This window comes from Amphibalanus amphitrite, unplaced genomic scaffold (assembly GCF_019059575.1).
Source record: "Amphibalanus amphitrite isolate SeventyFive unplaced genomic scaffold, NRLGWU_Aamphi_draft 000165F_arrow, whole genome shotgun sequence".
NCBI classification, from domain to species: Eukaryota; Metazoa; Arthropoda; class Thecostraca; order Balanomorpha; family Balanidae; genus Amphibalanus; species Amphibalanus amphitrite.
The window spans coordinates 285,698-299,236 of record NW_024881660.1 but is presented as its reverse complement, the minus strand read 5'-3'; the positions used below and the strand labels follow the sequence as shown (position 1 = coordinate 299,236).

Below are 13,539 nucleotides of genomic sequence, written 5' to 3'. Positions count from 1 at the left end.
TTCCATACATGGGCGACGATCAATAGGTAGGAAAAGTGAAGCTCTCTTACATTTATGTTCTTGCATTATACCTTACATTATATATACAATACGTGTACATTATGCACACCTCACTCTCACATTATAAAAATCCTTCTTCCCATATATTCCTACTGCCTCTCTTACATTTCCCTGTTAAGCGAGCTTGTTAATAAAAAGGAGATATTCCCATTTCCATTACATTCCTACTTTCTACTTGACCTGCTTACCAGACAAATGTGGTCAAAACGTGATCCTAGTTCAGGGCTTTCATTTTCATTAGTTTTTACTAATTACTAATAATACAATCATACAATGCGTTGGTGTTGCAACATGAGCGACAACCAGCGACAGTCAACGATTTGCAGTATTTTCTTTGACTCAAAGCATGCATGGCACTGAAAATGATCTTAGCTATGATCAGTTGCTACGGATCCAAGTTCTACGAATACTACTTGTAAATTATCGACAAGTCCTACGCACCACCACATGAAACATACCATCCTACAAGTTAATCGACTCACCACCGCCCACCGGTGTCAGCTGGTTTTCACAGTCACACGGACACTGCGGAGATCAGTCACACGGACACTGCGGAGATGAGCACAATCTCCGCCCGGAACACCGCACACCGGGCGGCGGCCGGGGTGCAGCTCACAAAAACATCGCAAAATACTCATCAACCGCACGATAGGAATTGAAAACGAACTTAGAAGAAAGTCAAATGAATTCTGCATCGTCTAAATTACTAGGGTTGACTATTAAGTAATGGAAGTGCCTTTAGCAATTAAAAGTTTTTGCACGTGCACACATTATTTTGGTGCCATCACGTGCGCCGATGTTTTTTCTATCCAATGGTGAAGACCAGGTGTCTTTAGCTACATTTTGCTCTGAGCTATCGACGTTTTCCCAAGAGACCACCCGAACCTGCGGCGCACGACAAAAAAGGAGCCTGGCAATGGCCAAAATCGCGCGCCAGCGCGAGGTCATTAAATCTCAGTTTGTGGTAGGGAAAATGCCTGCTGAGATCAGGAAATTTCTCTTAAAAGTATATGGAGCGACGGCATCAGGTGCGCCGGGCAACAGGTGCGACGGGCGGTGTGCCGCGTGCTCGCGCAGATCAGCGAAGATGGCCTCCTGGCGGCGTTCCAGGACTGGGTCAAGAGGCTGGAACGGTGTGTGATGCTAGGAGGCAATTATGTGGAGTAGTGGTGCTGTTATTTATTGTGTTATATGTATTGTTTTTATGAAAATATAGCAACTTACATTATTTTATTCGTGTAGCCATAACACTTGGCCACTGAGCCCTGGTGATCTCGCCCTGGCGCACGATTTTGGCCATTGCCAGGCTCCTTTTTTGTCGTGCGCCGCAGGTTTGGGTGGTCTCTTGGAAAAACGTCGATAGCTCAGAGTAAAATGTAGCTAAAGACATCTGGTCTTCACTATTGGATAGAAAAAAGATCGGCGCACGTGATGACACCAAGAAAATGTGTGCACGTGCAAAAATTTCTAATTGCTAGAGGCACTTCCATTACTTAATAGTCAACCCTAGTATCAATATATTTTGGCAACAACTAAACGATATCCTGATCTTTCGTCTTACGAATGTCAGGCAAACACAGCTATGACAAACTGAAGATCTATCGCAAGCGAAAGAATCTGACTTTGAAATGAAATCCCGGCGAGCACCAAACCAAACGCTGCGCTCGCGCCAACCGTATAGGCCGCGCGCGCCACGGCCCGTGGACGGCACAGGCGCGGCTGTGTGGACCGGGCGGGGGCGGCCGGCGGCGCCGCCGCAGAGGACAGAAACGCGACTCAGAGGCAGATTATTGTATTATTGAAAACACATATCAACTAACTCAACACTAGCCACTCTATGAAACAAATACACTATGCTAAGCAGCTTATTTTTAGGTACTGTGTTCAGTGTTGACATAAAAACAGCCACTGATGTGATTCGCTTTCATCTTTTCATCCGTAACAAGTTCTGAATAAGAAAGAAACACGTGAAATTTAGCCCATCTACCAAACAAGATCTTTTATAACAAAAATGAAATGAACAAAGACATTCAAGAAGATAATCTTCAAAGTTAAATATTTTAAGGCCAGTTGCTGATGATTGAGTATTTGGACATTTCTCCCATACCAGTCGCGTTTCTGCCCTCCGCCGGCGGCCCCGCAGCGCGCCGCACCCACGCACACAAACGAGGCGAGCACACGATATGTTGGTATTCTCGGACCGCTCCGGGCCTCACGAGCCGACACTGCCGCGCGCCGTCAACGGCACCGCTGACTTGTGTTAAATTCATTCCCGCGTGAAACTATACCTACGCCTGCATTTTACTGGTCATAGTGATGTGATGTGTGTAAACGAGTATGAAACTTGAAAAATTGGGCTGTGTTGAACGCAGCATGAACATGATAAAAATTGATCATCTTTTTTAGTGTTTAAGCCACCCACGAAATGTTGATGTTACTAAGTTGGTATTTCCTATCTCATAACCTAATCGTGTTTAAACCTAGTCTTCACGGCCTACGTTACCTAGCATCTTTAAAGTCGCAGGAATAAGAGCAGGACGGAGAGAGAAGGACGAGACATGATGACGGCCAGGAGTGAGAGAGGAAGCAAACAATGACAAACATCCACACAACACCAGACTAGTATTTTGACCACAATCCCACCACACGCCATTAGAGGTGTTTGGGAGACTCGCAAGATGCAACGCGTGCAAAAAAACCTCCCCTTGATGGGTCTCCTGAAACCTTTTGACCTACCCGAGCATGTCCCAGGGTTTCAATGTGGCTGCGGTGGGCGCTGTTATCGAACTCTACATGGAATGAGAACGAGAGATAGGCGCTGGCGGCTAAGGTGCCCAATCCTAAGCCCTCCACGCCTCCGCAATGAAGAGCACTCCGGAACTTCACGTCGTTGAGAAGCGACGCTGACTCTATCGTCGTGAAACAGAAGAGGCCCACTCCTCGTAAATCAGGGGCGCCATAATAAAAAGGAACGGCGAGACCCTTTGGCAAGTTCCCTTTTGTTGGTGTGATCGAATGCCTGTAGTTAGACCAGCTTACATTTTCCTAAATCCTAAGTAGCCTTCATGTTCCTGGACGTTTGAACTGAATGAATAAGCCGAGACCTTTCCAACCTTTGAGCCCCACTGCCGCCTTATCAGAGTTGGACCCAATCCACCGGAAAATCCTTGTTGCCGCATCCGAGCAACCGACTAACATATTCCTGTGCTGCGCCTTGGTGTGTTGCCAAAAGTCTTTCAATAATTGTTCGTCCGAATTTAATGTGAAGAGGAAGGAACTCCAGCGCTTCTGCGTGCCAGAGTCGCCAAGTCCCACAATATTGAAGAAAAAAAAATGGGCAGCCAAGAAATTGCAGCGGCGACAATACAGCCAGAAACTACAACCCCTCTTGGAGCACGGAGGCTGCAACGGATGAAAACAGCCAAGAAGGATCGAGAAAGTCCCGGTGCACGACAGAAGCGTCCTTCGACATGGTCCTCGAACAGAGCTGGAAGACACAGGGCCCAATGAACCAAACCGCTGCTATTGCAGCTTCAGAGACTCCAGCAGAATGTGACAAACCGAAAGGGCCGCAGCACCTCCACACCTCGGCCGGGTGCCACTCAACAGATAGCCATGCATACCATACGAGAAATGGCCGGTGCAGGATGACCTCCAATCGAGTCCACTGCGAGGCGCACAGCCAGGTTTGAAGGCATGGCTTTATACGTCAAAGCTCATGTCACTTTAAGTTCAGAGATAAGCTTCAGGCTCTCAGGCCACTTCCAACGCAAGAGTTGAAGTCGGCTGAAAGCTCCTGACGGGCTAGGAGATATGAGAAGACAAAGAAGCCTCCTGCACCAGGGGCGAGGTAGACCCAACTATCTCAACAACCGAATGTTCTCAAAGAGTAAAAAGAAGATAAGGAATAATGCCGGGTCAGGCATTGACTCGTAAAACAGAAAAGTGTTCGAGCAGGGCAGAGCACCGCACGGCGTTGCAGCACAGTTCGGCTTCAGACCGCCAGTGTCAGTGGACGGCCGCAGGGAGAGACAGTTCCCCTCAGGGGCCTGCAGGCGTAGGGAGGACTTCGTCCATCCGAGTGCCCGACAGGACCACGTTATTGTTATTGTATTGGACCACAAGAGAATACAACCATTCTGGGATGAGGTCGGCAACCCAGCTACAGAATGCCCGAAGGAAGATTCTTTTAGACGCCGTCAGCAGTGCCAGCAGGAGACCGGAGAAGAATGGTCCACCCGCACGCAGCGTGGACAACGGGCCGAGATCGGCTGCGTGTGACATGTCCAATATCTGTCTCCGTGAGGCCAGAAGGGGCTCGTGCGCCTCAGATAATTACTTGCGTTTGCATCATGTTGCCTAGTCCCCAAACACCTCTAAACAATAACGAGTAACAAATATAAATTTATGCATACGGAACAAAAGGTAGCGTGTTTCACCGTCTGTGCTGCCTTGTTTGAAATGACGACTTTCAAAGAGACTTTCTCCATTTCATCATCCAATCCACCTTTTTCACTAGCATGATGCAACTCGCTACCGTTTGCTCTGAATGTCGATATTGAGTGTAAGATTTTAAGAAAGCTGAGAGCTTTACAGAAATATCCTGCCGGAGCCTGGTTCGAGAATACCAACACTGACGAGAACACACACGGCGAAACACCCCGCCACCATCCGGGGGCCCGCGCGGGGAGGAGACCGCGAGGCGGCTGTGCGCGTGGCAGGGCCGTATGTAACTGTGTGCAGGGGATGGCGCTGCTTCGGTTTTAGGGGCGCCTGGACTGCCATGATCATCGACAATATAGATATCTCTCAAGAGCAATGCACATGGTTCAAAGGGTTAAAAAGGGTGCAAGGGGAGCAATGCAAAGTGCCCATGATTCATGACCTGGGGAGTGTATTGAGTACTCGTATGCACTGTTCAACGGCCAGTCGCAAGAGATACGCTCCGAGACTTTTGCACTGTGATGCGTTTGGACCAGAAATGCAAATTTACTTTCAATAGATGCCATACATTTAATGGGATAATTTGAATATCGACAATTGGACAGCTTGAGCTAAGAACGCTGTCAGAGGACATCGCGCTGCCCGACAGGAGGCGGTGTGTAGCGACTTGTGGTGATCGGCGACAGTTTGCTTTAGCTCGGTGTGCCGACGCGGTAATTAGACACGCCGCTGTGCGGTCTGTGACAGCAGAGACCGCCCGGGGCCCCCGGATGGCACGGGTACAGTGACAAACCGCCCAGAGGCCACCAGAGGTCACAGTGCGGCCCTCCGCGGCGGCACGGGGCCACCAGGGGGACGGCACGGGGCCACCAGGGGACGGCACGGGGCCACCAGGGGACGGCACGGCAGGCGTCCGGCACATCGGGAAATATTACAACGATTAGTTTATAGAAAATATTGATTTTAAACTCAGTGATAGCCTTGCGCTTGACACAAGACAAATTTAATTTACCTTAAGTATTTACCTTAAGTAAAGGTCATTAGGTACCCTTTCGAGTAATCAGACCCTTAATAATAAGGACACTTCCTTCTCAATAAATTGAAACAAACCGATATGCAAGACGATGTAGTTAAACGTTAATCAAAATGCAAAGAAATGCAAATATACAAAAAGGATGCACCAACAATACTGGCCATGTTAGAAGTTAAACAGCATTCGCTTTTCACAAAATAAGCACAAAAAAAGATTATTGATTGTTTACTTATCAACAAAAAATAATGCATTTAACCACACTGAGCATTTCACATAATACCGTTTATTTATTTATTTATTTATTCAAATAAATCGCCAACAGGCTCATGGCCCATTAACAGATAACCGTTGCTCTATCACTGCTTTGTGGTTGGTTCCAAGAGAAGCTCGGAATTTATATAAGGTGACATTTTCTACCGTCTCCATCCGGTGCCGCTGGCGCTGTGTCTCGGCCCCTGTGACCCCTGGACTGCCTGTGACCTCTGGGTGACCTCTGAGCGCCCTCTGAGCTCTGCGGGTACTCACCCTGCATGCTGCGCTCGGCCGACAGTCCACCCGACGGACCCGCCTCGCCTGTGGGGGGACAGACAGGTTACACATGGTGACACTAACACTACTCAGTACAGGCAGGGAGAGGTCGGACGGACCCGCCTCGCCTATGGGGATGGGAGGCCGGTTACACGGGGTGGCGCTAACACTACACAGTGCATACCGAGAGGGAGCGGCCGGACGGACGGACCTGCCTCGCCTGCAGGACGGACAGGCCAGACGGGGTAACATGCACAGTACGCACACGGACAGAGGCCGATCGGGGTGCATTCGAGAGGGCAGCGGCTGACACCCTGCCCTCCCCTAGCTTCTTTACTCGCTCCCACAGCTGAGCCCCATGACTGGTGTTGATAGCCCTAACTGTCCCCGCGGTCCGACCCAGTGCCGTCTATAACTGACCGAGCGAGTCGTCGGCGGTGAGCGAGGTCAGCTCGGCGTCCGATTCGTTGTACACCACCCGGCCCAGCGCCGCCTCCAGGCTGGGGTCATCCTCCGTCTTGGCCAGGTCGGCCTCCACCTGTCAGAGGGGACAGGGCGGTCAGCACAGACAGAGGGCAGTCAGTACGGGCACAGGCTGGGGTCGTCCTCCGTCTTGGCCAGGTCGGCCTCCACCTGTCACAGGGGACAGGGACAGCGCGGTCAGTACAGGGTACATATCAGTAAGGGACTGTCAGGGACACGGAGCGACCCCTCCGCCTGCCAGAGGGGACAGGGACAGGGCGGCCAGCACAGCTGATACAGGCGGTCACTGACAGGGCGATCAGTACGGGCACAGACTGGGGTCGTCCTCTGTCTTGGCCAGGTCGGCCTCCACCTGTCAGAGGGGACAGGAGGACAGGATCAGCACAGACCCAGGGCGGTCAGGGACGCAGAACGGTCAGTAGATACCACTGACCACTGATACCAGATACCAGATACCACTGATACCACGTCCCGAGGGGCACTCGGGACGCAGGGCGCCGGTGACGCCGGGGAGGGACGGAGCGACTAGTCACTGTGCCAGTGAGTCAGCTCCCACTGGAAGCTGATCAGGCTGCGTTGTCTCATGTCTGCCATCAAAATGCAACCTGACCTAGCGATTGAGCTTTTCACGAGGAAGAGATAAAAGTCGCTGATGCAAACATTCCTAGCCTACAGCAACATAAAACTCGACGCAACATTACGGGATAAGAACAAAGTTTAAGTCCAGCAAACACCACTGCATACGATCTGTTCAATAACCAAGAACCCACACTACTGTCAAGTTTGACTTTGTCCTGGCCGCTGGGCAATGCTGTAAAACCGTAACTCGAAAACATATGTAGAAAGGGGCGCACCTAGGTAGAATACGCCTACTAAACAAACACCCCACAGTGATTACCGTGCTTTGGCGCCGATCTTCACAGAACACTGTCCGTTACACAGGCTCGCTGCAGCTCTGATAGAGCAGCCGGGACCACATTACCGATTACCCCAGTTCATTGGCGCCTCTGCGTCCCATCGGAGCTCCCACCAGCCTCACTGCACCTAGCCCAGACCCACCACACTACCTATCTATAGAATACAATATCAGCCTACATTCACATTGACGGGCGACTGGTCCGACACCGTCAGTAGAGTACCGTCCTACCTTCACATTGCCGGGCGAGTGGTCCGTCAGTAGAGCGCCGGCCTACCTTCACATTGACGGGCGAGTGGTCCGTCAGTAGAGCGCCGGCCTACCTTCACATTGACGGGCGAGTGTCCGTCAGTAGAGCGCCGTCCTACCTTCACCCGGCCTACCTTCACATTGACGGGCGAGTGGTCCATCAGTAGAGCGCCGGCCTACCTTCACATTGACGGGCGAGTGGTCCGTCAGTAGAGCGCCGGCCTACCTTCACATTGACGGGCGAGTGTCCGTCAGTAGAGCGCCGGTCTACCTTCACATTGACGGGCGAGTGTCCGTCAGTAGAGCGCCGTCCTACCTTCACCCGGCCTACCTTCACATTGACGGGCGAGTGTCCGTCAGTAGAGCGCCGGCCTACCTTCACATTGACGGGCGAGTGGTCCGTCAGTAGAGCGCCGGCCTACCTTCACATTGACGGGCGAGTGGTCCGTCAGTAGAGCGCCGGCCTACCTTCACATTGACGGGCGAGTGTCCGTCAGTAGAGCGCCGTCCTACCTTCACCCGGCCTACCTTCACATTGACGGGCGAGTGGTCCATCAGTAGAGCGCCGGCCTACCTTCACATTGACGGGCGAGTGGTCCGTCAGTAGAGCGCCGGCCTACCTTCACATTGACGGGCGAGTGTCCGTCAGTAGAGCGCCGGCCTACCTTCACATTGACGGGCGAGTGTCCGTCAGTAGAGCGCCGTCCTACCTTCACCCGGCCTACCTTCACATTGACGGGCGAGTGATCCGTCAGTAGAGCGCCGGCCTACCTTCACATTGACAGACGAGTGGTCCGTCAGTAGAGCGCCGGCCTACCTTCACATTGACGGGCGAGTGGTCCGACAGTAGCGCGCCGGCCTACCTTCACATTGACGGGCGAGTGGTCCGTCAGTAGAGCGCCGGCCTACCTTCACATTGACGGGCGAGTGTCCGTCAGTAGAGCGCCGTCCTACCTTCACCCGGCCTACCTTCACATTGACGGGCGAGTGATCCGTCAGTAGAGCGCCGGCCTACCTTCACATTGACGGGCGAGTGGTCAGTCAGTAGAGCGCCGGCTTACCTTCACAATGACGGGCGAGTGGTCCGTCAGTAGAGCGCCGGCCTACCTTCACATTGACAGACGAGTGGTCCGTCAGTAGAGCGCCGGCCTACCTTCACATTGACGGGCGAGTGTCCGTCAGTAGAGCGCCGTCCTACCTTCACCCGGCCTACCTTCACATTGACGGGCGAGTGATCCGTCAGTAGAGCGCCGGCCTACCTTCACATTGACGGGCGAGTGGTCAGTCAGTAGAGCGCCGGCTTACCTTCACAATGACGGGCGAGTGGTCCGTCAGTAGAGCGCCGGCCTACCTTCACATTGACGGGCGAGTGGTCCGTCAGTAGAGCGCCGGCCTACCTTCACATTGACGGGCGAGTGGTCCGACACGGTGATCTCGTCCGGCTGGCTCGGCGGCGGCGGCGGCGGCGGCTGGGACCGTGGCACCGGCGGCGGCCCGGCCGGGGCGGGGGCGGGGGCGGCAGACTCGGGCGGCGAGCCCGAGCGGCGGCGGCGTTTGGACGGCGGCGAGCGCGGCCGCTCGGGCGGCGCGGCCGGCGGCGGCCGCCGGTCCGCTGCGGGCGTCCCGCCTGACACTGGGCCCTGCGGCAGAGGGCAGACAGGCAGAGGTCAGAACTGGGCTCGCACAGGCTGCACGATAGGATAGTCTGTGGGTCAGTGGAAAGCAAGGGGTGATGCCTGTACTGCTGTTGCAATTATAGGAACAGTACAAATTTCATCTCGACAAGTAAGCATCGTCAAAGCTATCTGTATTGCAAATCAAAACCGTCTATCATGGTTAAAATCAAGCCATACTCTTTTTTCCTTGCAATTTCATTATACCAGATCTTTCAAACTAATAATGCTACATTTGGTCAGCTTTCTTCTGTATAAGAGTCCCACCCCAGTCACCATCCCTCTCTAGACCGATGGCCGTTCCTCTGCCGTCCCTACCCCGTCCCCGGCCCGTCACCGTGCCCCGCCCGGGCGTCCGTCTCGTCCCCGGACGGGTGTCGGTCTCACCGCGGCGCCGTCCTCGTCCTCGCCGCTGAGCCCCCTGATCTGCAGCATCTCGGCCGTCTTGATGAAGCTGGCCAGCTGACCCTGTGCCACGTTCACCTCGCCGTTGTAGACGAACTCGATCACGGCGCGCAGGTCCTCGGCCGAGGTGTCCTTCAGGAAAAACACCGGGTGCTGGCACGGGTTCTCCTGCAGAGGGGGGGGGGGAGAGTGTCAGAGGACCGCACCGGGTGCTGGCAAGGGTTCTCCTGTTGAGGTGGAGAGAGGGAGTGTCAGAGGACGGCACCGGGTACTGACACGGGTTCTCCCGTGGAGGCGGAGATACAGATGGTCAGGGGACCGCTACCTACCAACACCAGGTGCTGGTACAGGCTCTCCTGCAAAGCACTTAGAGATGGTCAGGGGACAATCAACCAACACGGGGTGCTGGCACAGATTCTCCTGAGAGAGCAATGAGGCGTGACATCAGAGTGGAATGAGACTGCTAGGGTACTGACTGCTGAATAAGTCTGTACTGGATATGAGGGATCTGGATACTTACATCTTGTGAGCATACGCAACCGAAGTGTGACGTCATGACTAGTGGCTGGGGCATAATCAGCTGACGGCCCTGTGTTAAAGCAATGGGACGAAATTTTATCAGCATTTTTAGAACAAGCTGGACCTAGTTAGATAGTTTGGGGGCCAGTTTCTAGGTAAACTGAGTATATTCTATTTTTCTACGCCCAAAAAATGCTATGTTTCAAAGCGGAAAGGACCGAATTTCGCGAAATTGTTACGGGCGGCGAACTTGACGCACCAAATACATGACCTTGAGATGCGAACTGTGACCGCGTCGGGAGGATTTTGATGCGTAAGGTTTGACATATTTGAGTTTGAGCTGGATAAATTTTTTATTTGTAAAAAGCAAAGGAGAAAATTCACCATATAAGTTGTTTTGAAAACCTTTTTTATTTTAAATCCATTATTTTAAACCTCTTGATATAAAATGTTTTGTATTTCTGCGTCAACTTCGCCGCCAATTAGGTTTTCACGAAATTTTGTGCTTTGCGTTGTTAGAGTTTGCAATATTTTTTTTCATAGAAAAATAGATCATACATCGTTGTCCTAAATTCAGCTTCTAAAACTATCTTTGGGAAAGATCGGCAAAATATTGCCCCATTGCTTTAGCACGGGGCCGTCAGCTGATTATGCCCCAGCCACTTATCGTGACGTCACGACTTCGGTTGCGTATTGCAATCTGCAAGCATCCATGCTTAGGTATTAAGACAAGTATAGCCAGACAGGAAGGATATTGGAAGAATGAGGCTATCTGTGAACTTAAGCAAATGCAAAATATGCAAATATGCACACTCTAAACAAGGGTACCTTCAAAACACATCTACATCTAAAATGCCACCATTGCCTCTGCATTCTGCAACAAGACACTTGACAGACATCGGCTAGAGAAACTTACCAAAAGATCTCCAGAACAATTTGCATTGCCAATTTACAACATTCTGAAGAATCCCACTCCCATTTTCCAAATCAGCGGCCCTAACGCCCTCAGCACCCCGTGTCTAACCTTGAGCAGCTCCCTGAAGTAGGGGCTGCAGGCCGACAGCATCATCCTGTGTGCCTTGACGCGCTGTCCCTCGCAGCAGAGAGTGATGTCCACCAGCTCACCGTCCCGCCGCAGGTGGTTGAACACGGACGTCACACTCGTCCGGAAATGGTCCCACTTCAGACAAAACTTCTGGCTGTTCATTGTCTGCTGAAGTGGGAGTACACAGGGACAGGTGTCAGGTATGACAGCTACCTTTTGCGCCCCCTAAACACTGGAGAAATTCACAACACAAATACCTGAAAGGAAAGAACACATCCTTCTAAGGGCAGGGTCACTGCAACAAGCTTCGCTTAGCGGTGGCTCTGTCCTTGTGAATCCTTCCTATCAAAATGGTTAGGACTAAATTTATTAAAAAAAGTTATTATTTTAAAATTAAATATGTTTGTTTATTGTAATTAAATTAAATCTTTTATCAATTTTCTTTCAAAACACCAATCCATTTATTGAATGGGCAGCTGATTGTGGCGCCCAGTTATAGTCACCGTGACGCCCAGAACCTGCAGAAAAAACATTTTCCTACCACCATTTTCGAGTCAATTCGCCACATTTAATCAAATCACGCTATTTCCTAGTGAAAAATGGATGCCTCTTCTCTCCAATAAGTGGACGCGATACCGCAAGTACCGGCTTGTTATACCGTTTTTCACCCTTAGAAGCAGGTGCTGCATTTATGCCCATATATGGTCATCAAAAGTCCATTTATTGACCAATCAATTTTTGATATTTGCCTCGTAGTTTCCCCAACTGAGGTTGTAGGTAAGGTTAGGTCAGGTTAGGCTATGTTTTGTTCTGTAATACCTTCGACTTGATGAAGACTTCTATAAGCGTATTGGGTAAATATCTCAAGAACTGACAAGTCTAGACTTTGCAAAAAGGTGGTGGCACCTGAGACTCCTGCTATAGGTAATACTACGGCTGAAGTAAGTCAAGGCAGCGGGAGTCTGGGAGGAGCCGGGAATTGGGAGTCTGTTTCCTAAGTATTTCTGTGCGAGGTGGAATGTTTCAAAACCATTCCAAATGATATCTTTTAGCATTCAGTACCTGGCATTTGAAAGCTTATTAGCTACATCACAAACACTAGGTCACATTGCATACTTTCACTGGGGGCTGGTTCATCTGTTCAAGGAGAGCACAGATGTCAGACAGGGGACTGGGAGGAAGGACCGAGGAGGCCAGTTCCCATTCATCTTGTTTATTGATGTATGAGGGAAAGCACCAGCATGCAGCACAGGATGAATGGAGCCATGCACGTGTTATTTTGAGTATGTTTATGGAAGGATACAAAAATCCCTTAGTGATTTTAATAATCACTTATCAGCCTAAAGTGAATAGCATTAAGTAGGTACAAAATAAATTTACCTTCGCTGTTAACCAGAGTCCAGAATCAGTTTAATAGTTTTACGTTTTGAATTATGGATATTTAACCATCAGTATGGTGGATTTTCACATGCCACCAGGAAGCCTGAGTCAACCATTAAAAACAAAAAGGCTTTAAGCGATTGACTGACATTTCAATTTTAATTTGAAATCAAAATATAAAAAGTGAGATGCAGCAAATGCACTGGCTCAAAGGATTTCATTGATTTGCCTACCTTTCGAATTGCGTTTGTCTTAGTTTTCTTGTGTTATTGCTTCAGCTAAGATACTACAAAACGCTTAGGGGAAAACTCCATCAAATGTTTCCTATCTTTAAAAAGAAATCAATAAATAACAATAATACCTTTTTAATAATGACCACTGTTTGAATTCAAGTTATACAAACGTGGCGTGCGTCAGTGCGTCAGTATCTACGGCTACCAAATCAAGAAAAGGCTGCCAAGCAAGGGAAAATCGGGACCTGTGAAAGCTTCGTAAAGTGAAGCTGTTATAGGGGTTTTCGCGGTGCTGATCACGAATTTCATAAGTTTGGATCACAAATGATGCATTCATGTATTTTGGCCTGGTCGGGTCAGGTCAGTTCAGGTAGTTACTAGTTAGTAGGCGTCCTGCCAGCTTTCCATAGTCGATACCTAGGCATGGGCGGCGCCACCGGGGGGGACGGGGGGGACAGGTCCCCCGCTATCGAAAGTTAGGGGGGTACAGTACCCCCCTATCGGCGAGGCCCGTTCAATAGTTGATAATAATGCATTATAGAGCTATCCGTGGCATTTAATGCATCGTTGGT

At 50.7% G+C, this 13,539-nt stretch overlaps 1 protein-coding gene across 8 annotated transcripts in view; it reads right to left on the bottom strand.

The window, feature by feature from the left end:
- Window positions 1-13,141, bottom strand: part of LOC122383509 (protein bric-a-brac 1-like) — a 33,186-nt gene extending 20,045 nt beyond the window's left edge. For 7 of the 8 annotated variants that reach the window (XM_043370017.1, XM_043370022.1, XM_043370015.1 and 4 more), the window contains exons 1-6: window positions 12,968-13,141; window positions 11,334-11,519; window positions 9,773-9,958; window positions 9,110-9,352; window positions 6,485-6,602; window positions 6,062-6,109 (exon numbers count right to left, since the gene is read on the bottom strand). In XM_043370017.1, coding sequence (XP_043225952.1) covers window positions 6,062-6,109; window positions 6,485-6,602; window positions 9,110-9,352; window positions 9,773-9,958; window positions 11,334-11,516 — 778 coding nt within the window. In that variant the 5' untranslated portion in view covers window positions 11,517-11,519; window positions 12,968-13,141. Of the gene's footprint in view, window positions 1-6,061; window positions 6,110-6,484; window positions 6,603-9,109; window positions 9,353-9,772; window positions 9,959-11,333; window positions 11,523-12,967 lie in introns of all 8 variants that reach the window. The other variant, XM_043370016.1, reaches the window with a different exon arrangement.
- Window positions 13,142-13,539: the final 398 nt, after the last annotated feature.